The 22,584-nt window shown below is 40.5% G+C and overlaps 2 protein-coding genes across 2 annotated transcripts in view; one reads left to right on the top strand and one right to left on the bottom strand.

The window, feature by feature from the left end:
* LOC117299261 (lipoxygenase homology domain-containing protein 1-like) overlaps positions 1-2,833 on the top strand; it is a 78,694-nt gene extending 75,861 nt beyond the window's left edge. Inside the window, 2 exon segments of the mRNA XM_033782742.1 lie at positions 519-671; positions 1,528-2,833. Of these exon segments, the coding sequence (XP_033638633.1) occupies positions 519-671; positions 1,528-1,760 (386 nt within the window). The 3' untranslated portion in view covers positions 1,761-2,833.
* A 5,447-nt stretch (positions 2,834-8,280) lies between these two features.
* On the bottom strand, positions 8,281-21,956 carry LOC117299562. Its single transcript, XM_033783112.1, has 2 exons — positions 20,677-21,956; positions 8,281-14,997 (listed from the first exon to the last, which is right to left on the bottom strand). Exons 1-2 carry the CDS (start codon positions 21,878-21,880, stop codon positions 9,491-9,493), a joined length of 6,711 nt encoding a protein of 2,236 aa, XP_033639003.1. The 5' UTR covers positions 21,881-21,956; the 3' UTR covers positions 8,281-9,490.
* Between the last annotated feature and the right edge of the window lie 628 nt (positions 21,957-22,584).

Here is a 22,584-nt window from a genome sequence, read left to right as displayed (position 1 = left end):
TAATTACTCAAAACAAATGCTAACTTAAAAACTGACTTGGTATCAGGCATTGGAGAGCTGTTGATAGTATAAAACATTGTGAGGATTTACAGCGAATTCAACTTGGATCTCGCTGGGAATCCTGCCGGGAGGGCTATATAAGAAACCACTATTTATTTGTTTATAAACAGCAAACTATATTTGGTTTGCGGTAACACCATGTGTGTATCTACTTGCCAGCTCGAGTTTATTCTTAGAAAAAGTGCCTTTCTTTAATTCTACTACCGCGGAGTAGATTTATCGGGTTGACGATGGTCAGTTCTGAAAAGAACCGTCCTGCTGTTTAACTACTACCCGGGCAGATGGTATAGTAAATTTGCCGAGACTACTGCTTTAGCTTATTGGATCATAATTAGCTGCACTACCGCGGAGTCAGTTCTTGAATTGGTCTCAACGTTTAGACTAGCTTGCTCTAGTCATCATCTGGAAACTATCTTTACATGGTGTTCATTTTCTTATTGCTGTTTGCTTGTCTACAGGTCTAGCACCGGTGAAATATGAGGTTGTCGTGGTAACAGCCAATGAGAAGGGAGCAGGGACCGACGCCAACGTCAGCATTATTATTTACGGATCAAACGGGGACTCTGGGAAACATCCTCTCAAACAAAGATTCAGAGATCTCTTTGAAAAAGGTACACACAAAATGTTATTAAAGATATTGAACAGGATTGGTTTAAAGGCAGTAAACACTATTGGTAATTGTCAAAGAATAGCCTTCACAGTTGGCGTATCTCAACAGATGCATAAAATAACAAACCTGTATCGAACTTGTGAGATAATAATGAAAGAAGAAAACACCCTTGTCACACGAAGTTGTGTGCGTTTAGATGGTTGATTTCGAGACCTCAAGTTCTAAATCTGAGGTCTCGAAATCAAATTCGTTGAAAATTACTTCTTTCTCGAAAACTATGCCACTTTAGAGGTAGCCGTTTCTCACAATGTATTATACTATCAACCTCTCCCCATTACTCATAATCAAGAAAGGTTTTATGATGATAATTATTTTGAGTAATTACCAATAGTGTCCACTGCCTTTAAGAGATTTTGGTTTTTACCCATTCACCAATGTGTTAGCACTGTAATACTCAGTACTTTCCCGAGTCCTGTGAAAAAAATATCACAGGCATATTTACTCGGATGGGATTCGCTGCCAAAACATAGGATTCAAACTGCCTACAGCTGCCGGGCAATCTCGGTAGTCTAGTTGGTAAGACACTGCTCTAGAATTGCAAGGGTCGTGGGTTTGAATCCCACCCGAGTAAATATGCAGGTGATATTTTTTTCACAGGACTCGGGGTAAGTACTGAGTATACAGTGCTTACACGCATTGGTGGATGGGTACAAACCAAAATTAATATAACATTGTTATAGTCATTATATTGTGTAATTACTTACTATGATTATGTAACAGTGCATGAAAACCCTGTGTACAGGTTTTTTAAGCCCCATATAAATGCAAGCTATTATTTTTTAATATTATATCTATAGGTCAAACGGACAAATTCACCCTGGAAGTTCTGGACCTCGGCGATTTGGTGAAGCTATACGTAGAGCACGACAACAAGGGATTCAACGCCGGCTGGCTCTGCGACCATGTGACCATCACCAACCTGGCAACCGGCAAACAGACACTCTTCCCATGTGGGAAATGGCTTGACAAGGGCAAAGGAGATGGGGAACTATACAAAGAGCTCTATCCAGCCAAAGAACAAATAAAATAATGCGTTGTCTATGTGGGGGCGCTGTGTGGTTTGGTGAAATCGCCAACCTGGCGACCGGCAAGCAGACGCTCTTCCCCTGTGGGAAATGGCTTGACAAGGGCAAAGGAGACTGGGAACTATACAAAGAGCTCTATCCAGCCAAAGAATAAATAAAATAATGCGTTAAAAATGTGAGGGCGCTGTTTTTGTTTGGTGAAATCGTCAACCTGGCGACCGGCAAACAGACGCTCTGCCCCTGTGGGAAATGGCTTGACAAGGGCAAAGGAGACGGGGCACTCTTTAAATAAGAATAAGAAATAATGCGTTGTCAATTTGAGGGCGCTGTTTGGTTTGAGCAAAATTTTGTCAACCCGTTGTCTATAATGTCTCTTCGACTTTGGTTTGATTACAGGGAACTCTGCAAAGAACTCTAACCAGGCAAAGAATAATAAGTAATGCGTTGTCAGTGTGAGGGTGTGGACGAAAGCTTTTCAACCCTTCTTCACAGCTTCTCTTACGTGAGATGTGAAATTGTAACAAAATCCCAACCAAATGTTTTTGTGGTTGGGATTAGTGCCGATTTGTGCCGATATTTCTTCTAAATAGCCAAAAGTAGTCAGCAAAGTATCATGATTGTGGGTGATTTCATGATGTCAAATGTTTAACTCAGGGTGTTGTGGCCGAGTGGTCTGACATTGAACTTAAATTCTGGTGGATTTGTCATTGAAGTGTAGGGTCGAATCCCGGTCTCTGTGCTTGTGTTTATGATTGAGACATTTACTGGTAGCGTTAATTCATGCTTCTTATTACCTGGGTGTGAATCTGTACCTGCGAGGGTACTCATATACACAAGTGTCATAATAATAATAATAATATTATCATATCATACTCAAGTCGCTGAGTATATAATCAAACTTTCAGAAAGATTTGGTTATTGCAGTGATGAATTCTGAGACCCATTTATTTAGCACCTTATACGGACTTTACATGGTGCTACGACGTATTCAGCAGCCACAGCCAGGAGCACCTGTGCGAACCCCTTCCCCCTTCTCTTTTCGATAAGTGTACTGGGTTCTTTTACATGCGTAACACAACACATGGGACCAACGGCTTTACGACCCATCTGAGGATGAAGCAATGGTTAAAGTGTCTTGCTTAAGGACACAAGTGTCACGGCTGGGGATTCGAACCCACACAGAGTTTGAATTCTGTGCTCTTAACTGTTCGGCCACGACACTTTCACGATGGGGATTCGAACCAACATTCCCATGACTTAAAATACCAGAACGTTTATTCGATGCTCTCAACCACTCGACTAGGACTCCCTTTGTGATGAGCAGTGATTGCAATATAATTATGTGCAAGAAAATTTATTGGGTTTTGCAAGATATAAACTCAGCTGTCAGATTGGGGCGTGGTTTATTTTTGTACAAAGAGTCTAAAATTATTTATACGCAATCAATGGAATAGTTACAGTTTGTTGCGAAAGGTATACATGTGTATTTGTGAATTTTTTCATTTCAAGCAGATTGTAGAGTCAGGAATTCTTAAAATTTTGATTGTGATGAATCATAAAAAAACCTCGGGGAAGAAGTTTTTGTACTCCTCGATGAAAAAACCCTGCCCTTCCCTCCCCTCGGAAAAAAAGTCTTATTTTTGTGTATGTCCAAAGTTTAGTGTTAGATTAAAGAAAGGCTTATTGTCCATTCTAAAAGGATAGTTTTAGCAAAGTTATCGAGTGTGCCCTTGTTTTAGCAACAAATTATTCCAGTCATCAAGTTTCCAAACTGTTATATTTGGGAAGAGTACTGTCATATATATATATTCTTTATCCCCGATGCAAATTTAACATCTATTATAAGAGTACTTTCATTTGCATTCCAAACAAAAACATATCAAAAAAGGATTGAAAATCTTTGGGGTTTTTTGGGAAGAGTAGCATTTCCCAATCCTATAGTTTTCTAAAACATATCGTAAAGGGGTTTTCTGAAGAGAACATTCATTCCAATGAATTTATTTATGATTCAAGGTTTTCAAATTTTCTCTCTTTTCCAGGGTCAAATACTGTGCCTTCATCAAGCGCAAACAAATTCTTGTAATTCCTCTTGAGGCGTTGCAAACATTCTCTCATCTTTCCCACAATTTATTATGGGAGATGATATCCCAGGTTTAAAGTGTTTGTTTTTAGTTGGGTTTTTTTTTTAATTATTTTGAAATGATGTGAAAATAATGCTCTGTTGGCACTTGATCAAAACAACATTCCTGAGGTTATTTTGAAAATTTATCACAAAAGCATTTTTTTATTTTGTAACTTTTAATTCATACGGATTATTTTACCGAGGCTCTTGCAATTTGCATGCTGTTGATATTTCTTGTGTAAACTTCTCGAGGACTTAGATTACACTTGTTATGAAGTATTTTTCTTGTGTCTATTTCTTTGTAAGCCCTTTCATTTGAGGCACATTGGTTCATAAGTAAACTTGAAAGTCTCAATACATTTGATTAAAGGCTGTGGACACTATTGGCAGTTGTCAAAGACCAGTCTTCTCACTTGGTGTATTTCAACATATGCATAAAATAACAAACCTGTGAAAATTTGAGCTCAATTGGTCATCGAAGTTACAAGATAATAATGAAAGAAAAAAGACCCTTGTCACATGCAGTTGTGTGCGTTTAGATGGTTGATTTCGAGACCTCAAAATCAAATTCGTGGAAAATTACTTCTTTCTCGAAAACTATGTCACTTCAGAGGGAGCCGTTTCTCACAATGTTTCATATCATCAACCTCTCCCCATTACTCGTCACTAACAAAGGTTTTATGCTAATAATTATTTTGAGTAATTACCAATAGTGTCCACTGCCTTTAACTAACATAAGATTCAATTTAGTCTTAATATATGGTAACAATCCTTTAAAAAAAACAATGCAATAACCTCCATCACTGATGTCAAACACATTAAAGGAACGCTCCATCGAACAATTTCTGATTTTTGCCACAAAAACTCATTGGGTCAATTGGGTCATTAAACTTACTGGATGTGCGGTTATTCTGCTTGGGGCAGTCAGCAGCCCTACTGGTTTGTGCATGCTCCAAAGTCGACTGTTTGAAAGGAAATTACATAGAGATAACAGGTGTGAGTTGCCGGAAGGAAAAGATGTTTTATTCTGGCATTTTATTTTAAATGGAGCTTTCATTTTATGCCCTTACGTGCCGTGCACAATTTTCAGCCAATGATAGGTCTTCAATTTGACCTCAGTGAGGACGCTGTTTCTGGCTGGTGAGGTCATCCATGTGCAAGAGGTCTAAAGCATGGGGTTCATAAAGACGCAAGTCACCTCTGATGAGGTGCTCTTGTCACGTTCAGCCTTTTCAAGGCCTTTTTTACAAAATCTTTTTTTTTTTATTTATTAAGCCTCCCCATAAGTTGAATCTTGACATTCCGACCCTCAATCATGGAAAAGATGAGATTGCTTAAGTACCAGAGGTTTCAGTGAACCCGTTTTATTAATATGACAGATACCTTTTTAATGCAAGAATTACATATCGAGGTGATTTTTATTGTGTATATTTTTGAATAGATGAAAATTGTACATGTATAGCTATATAGCCTCATATTTTGAGGTCAGTACCTGTTTGCTGTAGATATAGTCGCCTCATAAGTGGTATAGTAAGCCTTGATCACTGTGTAGTCAGAAAGCATTTTGAGGCTTTAACTTTTTCTATCACAAAGATATTTAGGTAAAAATCGTGTTCAGCCTTGCATGTATAACCATTTTTGTAAAGAAGATAACGCATGGTATTTGTACATTTGTTTTGTGGAGGCCTATTTGTAAATTTTGTATTGGACAGAAGGAGGCTTATATATGTTTCAATTTAGTCGGTTAATTCTGCTTTGTTATAATTTCATGCTCAAGTTAATGAGTAGAAGTCAGGGTATCCTGCTGTTTTATGTACAGCTTTGTTTGAAGAGGCTTTTTTTAAGGACAAAGCTTTATGATGTGGATTATATCCATGAGCTCTCCATGCATGGGCTCCAGAGGGCGCTCTAACGTACCAGTGAGTGTACTACGTGTGTCTGCAAACCCTCAAGTCGTTTCTGAATCGCTGATTTCGGCTCCAGCTACGGCTAGAACGTGCTCTTTCTGCCTATCCGTGCTCTTTCTGCCTGTTCCTTTACACTGGCAGATGCACTGATCTAGCCGAAGTCGACGTTTTGGACACGACCTTAACCTGTTAACTGAAAAGAAAAACAAGTAATGTAGTTTCTTGTAGCCAAATATAGAACGTAAACAGAACAGTACAATAAATCCAACAGGGCGCGCTTTAAAGTTTGTGTGTGTTTTAAAGTTGGCAGTGTCATAAAGTTACACTTGGTGTTTAGGGAAGGGCTTGCCCCAGTGTTTCTGGCATGGTCTTTTAGCACATATGCGCCATCTTACCTTCTACTCCTTTCAAGGCGCTGCTTAATTGCTTCGTCTCATGAAGGTAATCTTATTCACCAGATCGACTAGCGATACTCTCGCAAGACTGCTGGCCCCACGAGACTACTCACAAGAGCAGTGATCTCGCGAAGCGCCGCCACAACTCGACTATCTCACCGCGGCAGACCACTGACGACTTGTCCACAAGTCTAACCAGGTAGCCGCAACCAAGACTCAATAACTACATTATACATGTACCTCCATTTCAGCGAGTCTTATACAGTGACATTGCTTTGGTCATTAGACTTGGTGAAATTAGCAGTTATAAACTGCCTGCCCAGTCGGCAGCACTTCTTGCTTGTTCATTAAACAAAATAAATCCACTGTTTGGACAAGGAATTACATTGAGGTAACAGGTGTGAGTTGGTATAGATGAAAGGATGTATTATTTTGGCCTCCGTCTTGAACAGAGCATTTCTGTAGCCACCAGCAGTGTTTTTATGTCAATGACACATTATAAATTTTTGTCTTGATATATTTGCGTATCAATTAAAGGAACCCCGTTGCCTTAGATCAGTCGAGTTGGTCTTTGAAAAGCATTTGTAACCAATTGTTATAAAATGCATACGATTAGAAAGATATTTTAAAAGTAGAATATAATGATCCACACAAACTTTCCCCGAAATTGCGTGGTTGTCCTTTTACTTTGCAAACTAAGTAAAAAGAAAACCACGCAATTTCGCGTCATACTTTGAGATATAAATGCATCTTAACGTGAATTTTATAGCAACTTGCGTAACAGCCGAGAATAAAATAGCCTCTAAATAAAGTGAGTCTTCTACCACAGTTTTGGAGAGCTGCCCTGCAGTTTATTAAGAAATAATAATTATTATTTATTAATAAAACACATTTCAAATGCAAAATCAACTACAAATTCCACCACAAATTTAGATGTTCAGATGCCTGAAAACTAATTATCACAAATTAATGTCATTAATATCATTAACACAAAATCACTGTGTCTTCAGAAAGATTTATTTTGTAACTGTTGTTTTCTATACAAACAATTTGGCAGCACAGACTCTTCATCTTTCACCAGCGTCACACACGGCTACTGTCTGCTACACTCGCCATTTTGGAAGTCAAATAGCACCCAAAAAATTATAGCACAAAAAATGCATTGCCTTAAATGGGCACGACACTTTATAACACTTGCGGGCGTAGACTCCCAAAATGACAAAGGTTTAATGTGATAATGTCAGGTGGATAAGCCAATTGAATGTTTTGTACAATGTTAACTCGCTTGATCACAAGTTACTGCTTAAAGTTTGAATTCCTCAGACTACTACTACATCACATTAACTATTAAAATACGAGTACTTAAAGTGAATGAAACTCAAAAATAAGGACAAAATACTTAAACTGAAATAAACTAAATACTAATACCAATACTAAACTTTTAGAATATCATAAACCGCGCCCAATTTCATGGCTCTGCCTACTGAAGCAAAGAACCAGAAGCAGGGAATTCGGTGCTTACTCCATGCGTGTTTCAGCAGGGACGTTTGGCTTGTTTACTAGCGTACTCCACATTTATAGGCATTCTACGCTTACACAGCTAGCACAGAAATTTCATGCTTACCATGTTAGTGTAGAATGCTGATTGTAAGCGCAGAATTCGGCGGTAAGCAGAGCAGTGAAATTGGGCCCAGATGGAATCAAGTAGGTCAGAAGCTAATTAGCTGTAGGTCAAATCTAAATTGTGTCCGAAAATATTAACTTTTAGGCACTAGACACCTTTGATAATTGTCAAAGACCAGGGGCCAATTTCATAGAGCTGCTTGAGCAAAAAATTTGGTTAAGCACGAAAATAGCTTGCTTATTTTACACATGTTACTGGCCAAAATGTCATGCCATATACATTGCTTGTGACTTGTATTGTGCTATTTTACTTGGCATAACAATTGAGCGGAGTCTTGGCCGGTATTCTGATTTTACTAAGCATGGATTATTTTGCTTAAACAGAACTTTGTGCTTCAGCAGCTCTATGAAATTGGGCCCAGGGGCACGAAAATTTGCTAAGCACAAAATTTCTTCCTTGAAAAAAACAGTTCTACCAACCAAATTTCCATTTCTTGCATATCGCTTATTACTGGTGTTCGGCTATTGTTTGCTTATCCTCAAATGGGCACGACACTTTATAACACTTGCGGGCGTAGACTCCCAAAATGACAAAGGTTTATTGTGATAATGATGTCAGGTGGATAAGCCAATTGAATAATGTTTTGTACAATGTTAACTCGCTTGATCACAAGTTACTGCTTAAAGTTTGAATTCCTCAGACTACTACTACATCACATGGTTTTGCGAAGGTGTTTGTTTAAACACAATGGTACAAGGTTTTGCCCATCTGGAGGTTGCTACACAATACTTGCCCGGAATATTTTGTCATTGCAATTGTCTCAGAGGAATACATACTTCAAGGGCGAGATACCTTTTGTAGATGAGTTGACTCCCTACTAACTGTTAATGAAGATGAAGGTAATATAATTTAACGGTACCTGTAGAAGTTTCACCTTTACTAGTCGTAAATGTTTTGAGAAAAAAAATGAAAATCACAGAGAAATGTTTTAAGGAGAGTCCCATTAATATGTTGTACGTGCTAAAAATTATGTTCATCTCCCGAGACGACAATTATTTTCATGACATTCTGTTTTATGTCTAACAAAAAGTAACCGAACCCTGTCAGCGGTTATTTGTGATGATTGAAGCAAGTCGTCATTACCGGCTTCAACTTCAAAATTTGATACCTCATCGTTCTCAGATCCATCATCATCCTAGCTATCTATCTCAACTGACTCGAATCCAACATCACCCTCGCCATTTACCTATTCAGTCTTAGATTCATCATCAGCCTCAGCATCTACTACTTCATCTGTCTCAGAACCAATATCACCCTCGTCAGCTACCTCATTAGTTTCAGAACCAACATCACCCTCGCCATCTATCTCATCAGTCTTAGATCCATCACCAGCCTCACCATCTACCTCATCAGTCTCAGATCCACCATCAGCCTCACCAACTACCTCATCAGTCTAAGATCCACCATCACCCTCGCTATCTACCTCATCTGACTCGGAACCAACATCACCCTCGCCATCTACCTCATCAGTCTTAGATCCATCATCAGCCTCACCATCTACCTCATCAGTCTAAGATCCATCACCAGCCTCACCATCTACCTCATTAGTCTCAGATCCATCATCAGCCTCGCCAACTACCTCATCAGTCTCAGTACCATCATTAGCCTCACCAACTACCTACTCAGTCTAAGATCCACCATCACCCTCGCCATCTACCTCATCAGTCTTAGATCCACCATCACCCTCGCTATCTACCTCATCTGACTCAGAACCAACATCACCCTCGCCATCTATCTCATCAGTCTTAGATCCATCATCAGCCTCACCATCTACCTCATCAGTCTCAGATCCATCATCACCCTCACCATCTACCACTTCCGACTCAGAACCAACATCACCCTCGCCATCTACCTCATCAGTCTCAGATCCTCCATTAGCCTCACCATCTACCTCATCAGTCTCAGATCCACCATCACCCTCGCTATCTACCTCATCTGACTCAGAACCAACATCACCCTTGCCATCTACCTCATCAATCTTAGATCCACCATTAGCCTCACCATCTACCTCATCAGTCTCAGATCCATCATCACCCTCACCATCTACCTCATCTGACTCAGAACCAACATCACCCTTACCATCTGCCCAAGCAGTCTCAGATTCATCACCCTCGCTATCTGCCTCAGCATCCCGCTCAGAAGCAGATCGTTTCTCATGGACCTTCTGATGTCTTTTAAGACTGCTATCCTGAGAGAATGCCCTTCCACAACGACCACAGACATAAGGTTTCTCGTTGGAATGGATCCTTAGATGTCTCGTCAGGCTGCTGGCCATACTGAAAGAAGTACCGCAAAGCTTACAAGTGTATGGTTTCTCACCATTGTGTACTCGCTGATGTAGTTTTAAATTTTCATTGCAAAAGAAAGATTTGCCACACACCTCACAAAGCATTGGCCTCTCCCTGTTATGGACTCTAGACTTATGTGCATCCAATCTCTGCCTGTTTATAAAAGACTTGTTGCAGAGCTCACAGTCAAACATTGTTGTCTTTTTGGAATGGATATCAAAGTAATGCCTCTTTAGGTTTCCTAACCTTTTGAATGACTTCTTGCAAATGCCACAAACAAAGCAGTCTTTTTTGGAGAGGTTCCTGTCTAAAATTTCATAAACTTCGCGGTAAGAAGGATCATCCTTCTTGTGGACCCTCATGTGCTTCCTTAAGCTTCCCAAGTATCGCATGGGTCTTAAACAGATATTACATTTGTAAGGTTTCTCCTTAGTGTGTATTCTTTGATGCTCAAAAAGGGTGAATTTCTCTGTGAAAGACTTGCTGCAAATTTTACACACAAAGGATTTGTTCTTTGTGTGAATGCTTTTTCGATGGCTTCGTCGATCACATTCACGTGTGAAGACTTTCTCACATATTCCACATTTGAAGGATGCCTTATCTGCCTGAACTCTTTGATGGCAATCTATGCTTGATGAAGCTTTGGGACACATTTCTGGAGAACTAGCCTGTGAGGATTCACCACAGAGCTCCGTCTTAATGAGTCCATCAAGAGAAAGGCCTCTACCCTGTGAGGTATCCACACTACGTGGTTCCTGCTTGATGTGAACAGCATCTTGACCTTCTACGATGCATCTGTTGGAGGGAGATTCGTTGACATTGGTCACTTTGCTGTTGCCAACCTGACCATGCTCGTTTAGACTTTGATGAACTTGGACTGTGTTACATCTCTCGTTCTCGACATTTGTCTGCTTTTGGGGAGAGCTCCTTGCATGGCTTGATAATTCTGTTTCCTTGTGATTGTGAACAGTAAGATGGCTCCTCAAAGTACTCTGGCATAAGAAGGACTTCCCACAAATCTCACAGGCAAAGAGTTTGTCGAGTGAGTGCACATTAACAATGTGTATTTGTATGCACAGCAAACCAGGAAAGGATTTGTCACATGCGACACACTCATAGTTGCTCCTCTTGCGGCTGGGGGCCTCTCCATTGTCATCACTCTTCATGTTGTTGTTGTTATTGTATCTGCTTTGAAGTGTTGGCCCAGAAGCATCATCAGTCTTAGACTCTGAGCCAGACAAACCTCTTTGACTCACATGGCGACTCTTTGTAACTGTAGGTGATTTCTCCACGGTACCTTTTGTATTTAGTATGTGGGTAACTCGATGTCTCTTCAGGCTGTACCTGAATTTATAGTATTTGCCACAAACGTCACAATTTGAAGAATCTGATGCCAACTCTTTATCCATGTGGATTAGTAGGTGTGTCTTAAGATCGTTAAAACCATTGAACTCTACTTTACAATACTTACAAGTATACATTTGTGCACATGTAGTAGGAGATGTAGTAGAGATAGGGTGGGCTTTTCTTGAATGTCTTTCTTGAGCAACTCCACTACATAAAAATAGGCCACAAATTCTACACTCGATACTGCTTGGTGTTGTCTCAGTCACTTCGCCATCATCGAAGTTATGAAGTTTTTTGTGTCTATTCAGGTTGCACAAACGTGTAAAAGTTTTTCCACAGGTCTCACAAGATAATGCATTCTCAACAGGAATGTCTCCTCCTGTTGGAGAGGTTGGGCTAGGTTGAGACTGGCCACAAGTTTGATCCTCCACATCACTGGAAAGCTTCACAGAGTTTGGGGGGTCCTTAAAGATAGGTGTTTCCTTGATTGTATGAATGATTTCATGCCTCTCTAAGTTGAACATAGTTGAGAAACCTTCTCCGCAGATTGTACAGTTAAAGGCTTTCTCACTAGGATGAACCTTTCCTACATGCCTTGCAAGAGATGATGTGCTTGGTAGAACCTGGCCACAAATGCCACACTCAAAGTCACAGGTGAAGGGAACCTTAGGAGAATCTGGGGATTCTTCTGAGATATCAGTTTCCTTCATTGCATGGCAACATATTCTATTATGTCTCTTCAAACTGAATGCATTAGAGAAGCCGGTTCCACAAGACATGCAAGAATAGGGTTTCTCTCCAGGATGGGCCTGTCGCACATGTATCTTAAGAGAAGATGCATCAGGTAGAGTTTGGCCACAAAATCTGCACTCAACATCATAAGTGTGGAGCCGCTCAACAGAGAATGAAGATTCCTTAGAAATAGCTGTTGTTGCCAATACATGGCAACTTCCGTGCCTCGTCAAGTTGAACAAATTCAAGAAGCCTTTTCCACAGATCTTACACGAATAAGGTTTCCTGCCAGGATGGGCCTGTCGTACATGCCTTATAAGAGAGGATGCGCCAGGTAGGAATTGGCCGCAGATTCTGCACTCAACGTGATAGGTTTTGAGATGCTTGATAGAATATGAAGATTCCTTGAAGATAGCTTTTGTCGCCAATGTATGGAGATCTCCGTGTCTCTTCAAATTGAACGAAGTCCAGAAGTCTCTTCGACAGATCTTACAAGAATAAGGTTTCCTCCCGGGATGGGCCTGTCGTACATGCCTTATTAGAGAGGATGCGCCAGGTAGAAACTGGCCACAGATTCTGCACTCATCATGGTAGGTTTTGAGATGCTTGACAGAATATGAAGATTCCTTGGATATTGCTTTTGCCGCCAATGTATGGATATTTCCGTGTCTCTTCAAATTGAACGCATTTGAGAAGCCTTTTCCACAGACCTTACAAGGATAAAGATCAGGAACTGAGGCTGAAGATTTCCTGGAGATAGTTTTGTCTTTACTTATGTGAGTTCTTACATGTCGGTTCAGGCCGTAACTAGACGAGAAGGCTTTTCCGCAAATGTCACAACAAAAGGGTCTTTCGTTGTTGTGCACTCTTTGGTGTCTTGTTAGGGAGAAAGCATGGGTGAAGATTTTGTCACAAATTCCACATGTAAAGTGATTCTTAGGAGATATTGCTTTTTTGGGCAGCTGTAGAACATGTGCATTTTCAACAGTAGGATTATCACCGCCAAGCAGAGAATCCTCACCTTGGAGTGGAGAACCCTCATTATCCTGTCCAGGCAAGGGGGCAAGATCACCTCCAAGGATGGAATAGTCCTTAGAATCAGCTCTTGAGAAAGTTTTTTCTTCTTTAAGTGCAGTCGTTGGTAATGAGGAAGCTCCATTCCCTCCTGCAACACTTGGGAAATTCAAGTCCTCTCCAAGTTTAGAAGCTCTGTCCACCCCATGGAAGGCCACTTCAGGTTCAACGGCAGAAGCCTTTCCTCCTTCCTGTGAGAAACCTTTCTTGTCGCAAATGTTGCAGACATATGGCTTCTCAAGGTCGTTAATTTCGTCGGGAAGGGATTGGCTACAAATTCTGCACTTTACATCTGAGGTTGAGGATTTCTTGGAGATAGTTTTGTCTTTACTTATGTGAGTTCTTAAATGTCGGTTCAGACCGTAACTAGATGAGAAGGCTTTGCCACAAATGTCACAACCAAAGGGTCTTTCGTTGTTGTGCACTCTTTGGTGTCTCTTAAGGGAGAAAGCACGGGTGAAGATTTTGTCACAAATTTGACATGTAAAGAAACTCTTAGGAGAAAATGCTTTAATGACCAGCTGTAGAACTTTTGAAGATGTTTTTGGTGCTGTAGAATGGCTCCCATTGTCATCATGCCAAGGTGCATTTTCAGCCTTAACAATAGGATCATCACCTCGAAGCAAGGAATTCTCATTATCCTGTCCAGGCAAGGGGGCAAGATAACCTCCAAAGATGAAATAGTCCTTAGAATCGGCTCTTGAGAAAGTTATTTCTTCTTTAATTGAGGAAGCATCGCTTCCAGCATCATTACCTCCTGCAACACTTGGAAAATTCAGGTCCTCTCCAAGTATAGAAGCTCTGTCCACCGCATTCAAGGCCACTTCAGATTCGAAACCCGAAGCCTTCCCGCCTTCTTGTGAGAAACCCTCCTTGTCACGAATGTCGCCAAATTTCCCTTCCACTGCAACACCTTTTGGGTAAGTCAGGTCTTCTCCAATTAAGGAAGATCTATTCCCTTCAGCTTCAAGTGTTGAGGAAGTCCAAACCTCTCCAAGCGCTGAAGCTCCATTCACTCCAAAGTCACTTCTCGGGGTAGTTCCATCTTCTCCAAGTCTTGAAGTTCCATTCCATCCATAAGGACTTCTTGAGGAAGTCAGGTCTTCTCCACATGATGAAGTTCTGCTAACTCCAGCTTCCTTTCTTGAGGGAGTCCAAAAGTCTCTGAGAACAGGAATCCCATTCTCCTCCCAATCACTTCCTGAGTTACTAATTCGATCTTCTTCAAGTGTGGAAGTTCTGTCCACTCTCCCTTCTACTGCAACACTTCTTGGCGAAGTCCCAATATCTCCAAGTGAGGAAATTCTAGTTCCTCCGTCTTCTTTATTGAAGGAATTCCAAACGTCTCCAAGTGCGGCATTCCCATTCTCTCCATGCAAGCCAACTTCAGATTTGATGGTGGAAGCCACATTACCTTCCGGTGACGAACCCTCCTTGTCACAAATGTTACAGAAGTATGGCATTTCATAGTTGTTAATTTTTTCCAAATGCGTTTTGAAAGGAATGCTTAGTCCACAAATACAGCACTGAATCAGCTCCTCTTTGATAATAGGATTCATATTGTCTCTTTGACTACCAACTTGCCCTTCTACTGCGTACTTCTTGAGGAAGTCATACTTTCTCCAATTAAAGGAAGTCTGCTTTCCTCCCCTAGTCACTTCTCCATGAGAGAGTTCCACTTGATCAGCTTCTCCTTAATAAGCGAAATCATACTTTCTCTCCGACTGCCAACTTTCCGAATGTTATGTTTCTGCAGAAAGAAACAAAATACTGTTAATGGTGACATGCGACACTCATTTGTAAATATCAGAACCTTGAGCAGTTCTGTGACCTGTGACCAAATCAAATAATAACACTGTGATGTCATGAACTCGAAAAGCAAGTGGCCGTCACTTATGTAGAGCAAATCAAAAGGAGACTTTTGGGATGCTTGGTGTTGCAGACTTACCAGGTAAATTCCATTGTTCTTGGTAAAATGCGCATGCTCAGAGCTACACAAACAATTGAAATTTACCTGGTTGGTCTGCTGCCACCTAGCGTCCCAAAAGTCTCCCATTGCAGATCACAAACTAGAATGGCAATCACTACATAAATACTATAAAACTAAATAACTATAAATATGTATATAGGGACAAATTTACCACAACATCCAACACTACAAAAGGTAACAGTGTCATAGTAATGTGTGACCCATATCTCAAATCGGTTTGTTGACCTCTGAGCTTTGTATAAAATTGTGCATCTAAAAAAACTGGTAGTGGTGGTAGCGTACAGTCATTAGAGACTTTCGTTTTCGACGACGGATGGTTCTGCGACGGTTGTTCAGCTAAACGTTGTCGTTTTCAGCACAATGGAGATTCATCCCAAGTAGTCGTAGAAATTGAGGGACGACCGTCCTCAAAGCCGACACATGCGCAGATGACGCCAAATGTCATCTTTACCGTCGCAGAACCATCCGTCGTCGAAAACGAAAAGTCCCTATTATCGGCTAGAAAGGAAAGGTCATGTTGCCTAGTTCATTCAGTGCATGGAGTCGTGAAGCATGATAGGAATGGTTGAAGGTTCAAATACAGCTATAACCTCCACCATTGTTGTGGGGGACTATCACTTTAATTCTATCTCCATGCTTGGAAGGGATTTATGCTACAACATCATGAGTAAGTCAAACTTTTCCACAGTTTGCCAACCCACAGTTTGGTGGACAAAATTGTTGACTACCCTGACCAGTATCTATAGGGTTAAATTGTTGATTTGGGTACTTTTTGAAGGACACTTGAAACACAATGTCCACAGATTTGCATTAAACTTACACCGCTTGAAGATAATGATGGTAGAAAGCTATACCTTGAAATACTACTTGCTGATGTCCTGTAGTTTTTGAGAAAAATAGTAAATCAATGTCACGAAAATAAATTTTACACGCTAAAATAATTTTCATCTCCTGAGTCAAAAGTTGTTTTCGTGACTAGTTTTACTTTCCCCAAAACTACAGCACCTCAGCAAGTTATATTTTAAGTGAAGCTTTCTAATCATCATTATCTTCAAATCGTGTAAGTTTAATGTCAATCTAAGTGTGGATATTGAATTTTGTGTCCTACATACACTGCACCACGTACACACGGGCAAAAGGTTTACAGAATAGGAGCATAGGAATAAACATGGGGAAACTTTCTGTATCCTGCCATCACTTTTTCACTCACTTATTTAGTTTTACCATGCAGCATGCAATAAGGTAGGTTACTAACATGGTTCAATTTACCAAAATTAATATCTCATTCGAGTAAACCAAATCCTGTTTTCTTTCATAATGAATCAAAAAAGATGCATGATGTAGCACGATATACAGAAACTTTCTTCACTAAAATGTAGAATTGTCAATACAAACCAGTAGGCCCCCTACAACATGGGAAGTAGTTGAGTGAAAAAAGGATGCAGTGGATAAAAAGGCCTATAACTTTTATAGAACATAAATTATATTCCAAAATGAACCACTTTGAAATAACTTACCTCTTCTTTACAAACAGCATATACGTGGTTCGTTTACGGCAGGCTGCCCGCGGCTGTACTTCCTTTGCAATGCACTTTTTTCCATACAAAAAAAGTTGTGTGAAATCTCAAAACATCTGGTCCTTTCAGCTGTATAGGGGCTATACAACACAGGGAAGTAGTAGAACGTCAAAAAGGTGCAGATCGTAGGGCATTATTATAAATTGTATCAATCATAATATTCATAACCAAAGGTGAAAACTTTGAAATACTTACGTCTACATGCATCAACTCTGACAGCTTTATTTCCTGCAGTTTTAATGTTACAAAGTTGTGAAGTCTCAAAATCAGGTCTCACTCTATGCTTTGGCCTGTAAAAACAAATAGCGGAAGCAGTTGAACGTCAAAAAGATGCAATTGAGATTTGAGAACAGTTAACTTGATAAAGGATCATAGACAGACCAAACTTGTGGTGGGGGGGGGGGGGGGGGTGCCAGCCGTTTCTACGTTCCGCTCATTCGCACGCGGGTACGGTCTTTTCAGAAATGAGAAGTCTCTCGAAAATCTACTGCGTGGTTGCATGGCCGGAGGTAGAATTGGATAATATTGTTAGTTAGTAGAATAGAACCATGACATGCAGCTAAAATGAGATCTGTATCAAGTGTTAGTTGCGATAACGTAACCCTCCTGGGCGCTACGCCGTAGGCAGGAGGGTTACGTTATCGCAACTAATCAAGTGTATACTAGCATACTAGTAACTATGTGTAGGTACCTCCATTGTGTAGGTCTATATTCCATGATCGTTGACCCAACGGTAAACTTTGAAATACTTACGTCTATGAACGTGGTGACTGCTGCTCTCGGCTGTACTTTTCAGTGCAGTTTTTCTTTACAAAGTTTCGTGAAGTTTCAACAAACTACTCGCAGATGGACTAGACTCTCTGCAGTATGGTATGTATGGTAGGGGAGCTAGCAACTTGAAACTTAGTCGTGGTGGTGTGGTTCGATCGGCACATGTTATTCTTTGAACAAACAAAGCATGCACATTTGGTCAGTTTTTTTATCTGTGGATCCGGCCGGTGTTGTAATGGAAGTAGTGTGTGTAGGGAGGCCACTGATAGTAGATTTCAGTGGTGTACACACAGGTCCTAGTTGGGCCGGTGGGAGCGGGTTGTGACCGGACAAACAAATTAATCTCAATGTCTGGGGAAGCGATTAAACACGTATCGCTGACCTATAGCCTCATTAAGGTCATTGTAAAATGTTGACTTACGTCGATAATTTTTGGGACGTTGTTGTTTGTGTGTGGTGGTGTTATTAGCCTGTGGCCATGAGGAGGGGGGGGGGGAGGGGGTTGTTGGACACAGTTTGTTGTTCCATGGAGGATGTTCATTGAATCATTTGAACCATTGAACCTTGGGCATGCATGGGGTAGCGATTATAAAGGCACACTATACTGACACGACCTGTATTCTCACTTGGTGCATGGTGCATCCCCATTTAAATATGTATAAAATAACCAACCTGTGTGCAAGTTGCAAGAAAATAATTAAAGACTAAAACACCCTCGTTGCATTTTGTGTGCTTTCAGTGGAAAAGTTTACGTATGGCGCCACCACTTATTCATTCGATATGAAATAATATAGTATCTGATTTACCTCAATGATGAGATATCCCTTTTTGTAAAAATGTGTGAAAAAGTGGTGGCCTCATACGGAAAGTTATCCCTTTCAGGTGCCTCAAAACTATAAAAGGACTTCGTCCCTGAAGTCTTCAATACTTAAATGGAAAATTTTCCCGTTTCTCAAAAACTTTGTAACTTCAGAGCATGAGGAAGTCTTTTCTAACAAAGTTTGTTTTACTATCAACTGCTCTCCGTTGCTTTTTTTCCCATTTTTTTTTTTGGGGGGGGGCCCACAGTCTGCTTTCAAGCCAATTAACAAAAGGACATTAGTAAACATGCAACAAAATAGTTATTACTGACGTCAATTCCAGTAGTCTTTCTCAAAGGCTAAAATGACAATTCACACAACGACTTTGTTCAGCTGAAAAATTCACATGTGACTTTTATTGCATCTTTCTTAGAAAGTTTGCCTACATGCATTGGTAGTTAACAAGTTTTACAATTTTGAGTTTTTCTAACTGGCCGGATCAACCCCATAAATAAGTAAAAAGGTTAGAGTATATAAATTAAACCAGTATACAACAAATGGCTAGTACTTCTATCTAGGTTCTTTCAGTATTTCAAACAATGCACCATTACCATCTACAGCTTTGTACTATAAATTTTCACAACACTCAGGTGCCACAGATCCTTAATAAAAACAACAATATAGTGTCTCCCTAAATTGGAAAACCAACAGTTTGCAATTAAAGCCATTGACACTTTCGGAATCGATTTACAAATAATCTACAGGGTTTACAGAAGGTAATGGTGAAAGACTTCTCTTGAAATATTATTCCATGAAATGCTTTACCTGTGAGAAAACATTAACACAATTTCAATTCTCGATAGCGAGAATTACAGATTTATAGTAAACACATGTCATGACACTGCGAAACCCGCGGAAACAAGAGTGAGTTTTCCCGTTATTTTCTCCCGACTCCGATGACTGATTGAGCCTAAATTTTCACAGGTTTGTTATTTTATATATAAGTTGTGATTCATGAAGTGTGGGACTTGGACAATACTGTTTACCGCAAGTGTATAATGGCTTTAAAGTACTAACACAGCCTCAACACTGAGAAAAATAGCGATCTTATACAATTAAGTTCAATAGGGAAAAATACTTTGTAGAAAAATTTCATTATTTTAAAAACAATTATCAAATTCATGTATTCACTCACTTAGGTCTAATCATATCTACGTCTGTTACAACAACTTTAAACATTTCAAGGCACTGGACACTACTAGTAACGACTCAAAATAATTATTAGATTAGCATAAAAACCTGCTTGGTAACAAGCAATGGAGAGCTCTTGATAGTATAAAGCTTTGTGAGAAACGGCTCCCCTAGCCAGAAGTACATGTGTAAAGTAGTTTTTGAGAAAGAGGTCATTTTGTACTCAAAATATTAAAAGGCTTCAGTCCTCGTCTTTTAATGTTTTTGTAGGCATCTTATTGCACACAAACTCATGCAACAGTGGTGTTTTTTCTTTCATTATTCTTTTGCAACCTCGATGACAAATTGGGTCCAAATATACACAGGTTTGTTACTTTAATGCATATATGTTGGGATACACCAAGTGAGACTCAAAAACTGCTTTAACCAAAGGTGTCCAGTCAAGCTCGTGTCCAGTGACTTCTTTTACCATGTGTTTGGAAATCAAATTCCAGATATTGCAATTACAGTGGTTAAACATTCAGATTTTAAAATTGCACACCCTCAATATTTTGAGAAATAGCCCTTTTACATGAAATTCAATAGAAACAAAATACTTCACCATAAAATATATTTCTCAGTACATTACTTTTAAATTTCTCGTCGAATTCAACACTAAGGCCTAACTAGGCCAAGTCAATGTCTGGTACAATAACAACTTTTTACTTGAATGCGCATGCATCACTCGGGGAACAGTTCCCAGGTAATTAAGTGCATTTACAGATAGACTGACACCCAGGCTGCGAGGGCGTCAGTTTAACTGTCATGCTTATTTACCATGCGGTAATACTCAGGTGCAGGCAGTCATACAGTAAAGATAGGATTTGGCACCTGATGTTGAATAAATAGATAGGTGAGAATTCAACTTTCGATCATAAAAATATGTATGAGGTATGACCATGCATTTTGTAACAAACGGTTACAAACGCTTTTCGAGGACCAACTCGACCGATCCAAGGCAACGTGTTCCTTTAACAGTTCAAGTTGGGTTATTCAATGTTGTTTTGTGATTTTTTTTCTTTTCAGGTTTGAACTACGCGTGAAACATTTTTTAGAATTGATGCGATCCGAGCCTTTTTCCTTTAAGTGGGATTTTCGATGTCTTTGCAAGTCACAAAGATACACAAAAGTCGTACCGCAAATTTTGCAGGCAAAACTCTGTGCGTCTTTCCTGTGAACCCGCATGTGCCTTCTCATATCCGTGCAGAGTACAAATTTTTTGTTACACACTTCGCAGGAATGCGGTTTTTCATTGTTGTGAATGTTAATATGGCGCACCAGTGTTGGACGCCACGCAAAAGCCCTCGGGCATTTCTCACACTGGAACGGTTTCTCTTTTGTGTGAATTCTTTGGTGCACCTTCAATGTGCTATTCCGAGAGAAGGCTCCGTCGCACAGGTCGCACTTGTATGGCTTCTCGAGTGTGTGGACTCGTAAGTGTGCCTTGAGACCGCCACCTTGGGTGAACGCTTTCCCGCACTCGTCGCAGACGTGCGGCTTTTCGTTGTTGTGAAGCTTCAGGTGTTCCTTGAGACTGCTGTGGTGTGAGAGCGTTTTTCCGCAGATGTCGCAGACGAACGGGTTCACGTGACTCCTCATGTGTTTATTCAGTGAGCTCTTCCTCCGGAATGTCTCTCCGCAGTTGTCGCACACCAACCCCCTACCGTGAACTTTCATATGCCGGGAGAGATTAAAGAGCATCGAAAAGGCGTTTCCGCACTTCTTGCATTGATAGGGCCTTTCCTTTGTGTGAACCGTCTGATGTCTTTGAAGACTCTGTTTCATGGGGAAGGACTTATCGCATGTCTTGCACTTGTATGGTCTCTCCTTAGTCTTGGTAAGTTTGTGCAAAGACACTTCCCAGCTGTCGCACACCAACTCCGTAGTACCGTGAACTTTCATATAGCGGGAGAGATTATAGCACATTGTGAAGGCGTTTCCGCACTTGTCACATTGATTGGGCCTCTTCTTCGAGTCACTTTGAAGATTCTGTTTTATGGGGAAGGACTTGCCGCAATTCTTGCAGTTGTATGGTCTCTTCTTAGTGCGGGTAAGTTTGTGCATCTTGAGAGTGCTTCTTTGCGAGATGGACACTCCGCAGTTGTCGCACACCAACCCCTCACCGTGACCTTTCATATGCCGGTCAAGATTCCAGCGCATCGAGTAGGTTTTCCCGCACTTATCGCATTTATAGGGCCTCTCCTTCATGTCAACCTTCTGATGTCGTTTAAGATTCTGTATTAAGGTGAAGGACTTGCCGCATTTGCAGAGGTACGGTCTCTCCTTAGTGCGACTTGAGGGCGCTTCTTTGCGAAAAGGAAACTCCGCAGTCTTGGCAGACGAAAGGTTTCTCGTTGGTGTGTACCGTCATGTGCTCCAGGAGGTAATGGTTTCTTGAGAAGGATGCGTTACAAATGTCACAATGTAACACTTTTGCGTTGTTTTGAACGACTCCCTGGCTTCTGCCACGTCTGAGATGTTTCGCCATGTTTGTCGCTTTCTTTGGAAAAGAAAAAAACAGAATTAATTATTTAGAGTTAGATTGACTTTTCTGCTATAAGTTCTAACTTCTACTTCTAACTTCTATCTTTGTGTGGGTGTTGTCCTTTCTCTATGGTTCAACAGCTCCCTCGCTTGATACTTTGCTGTTAATGATAAACCTAATAATTGAGTTGACACTCATATTACAATAGGGACTTTTCGTTTTCGACGACGGATGGTTCTGCGATGGTAAAGATGACATTTGGCGTCATCTGCGCATGCGGCAGCTTTGAGGACGGTCGTCCATCAATTTCTACGACAGTACTTGGGATGAATTTTCGTTGTGCTGAAAACGACAATGTTTAGCTGAACAACCGTCGCAGAACCATCCGTCGTCGAAAAACGAAAAGTCCCTAACAAATACCTGAGCC

This window comes from Asterias rubens, chromosome 14 (assembly GCF_902459465.1).
Source record: "Asterias rubens chromosome 14, eAstRub1.3, whole genome shotgun sequence".
In the NCBI taxonomy this organism is placed as follows: domain Eukaryota; kingdom Metazoa; phylum Echinodermata; class Asteroidea; order Forcipulatida; family Asteriidae; genus Asterias; species Asterias rubens.
This window is presented reverse-complemented; position numbering and strand designations above follow the sequence as displayed.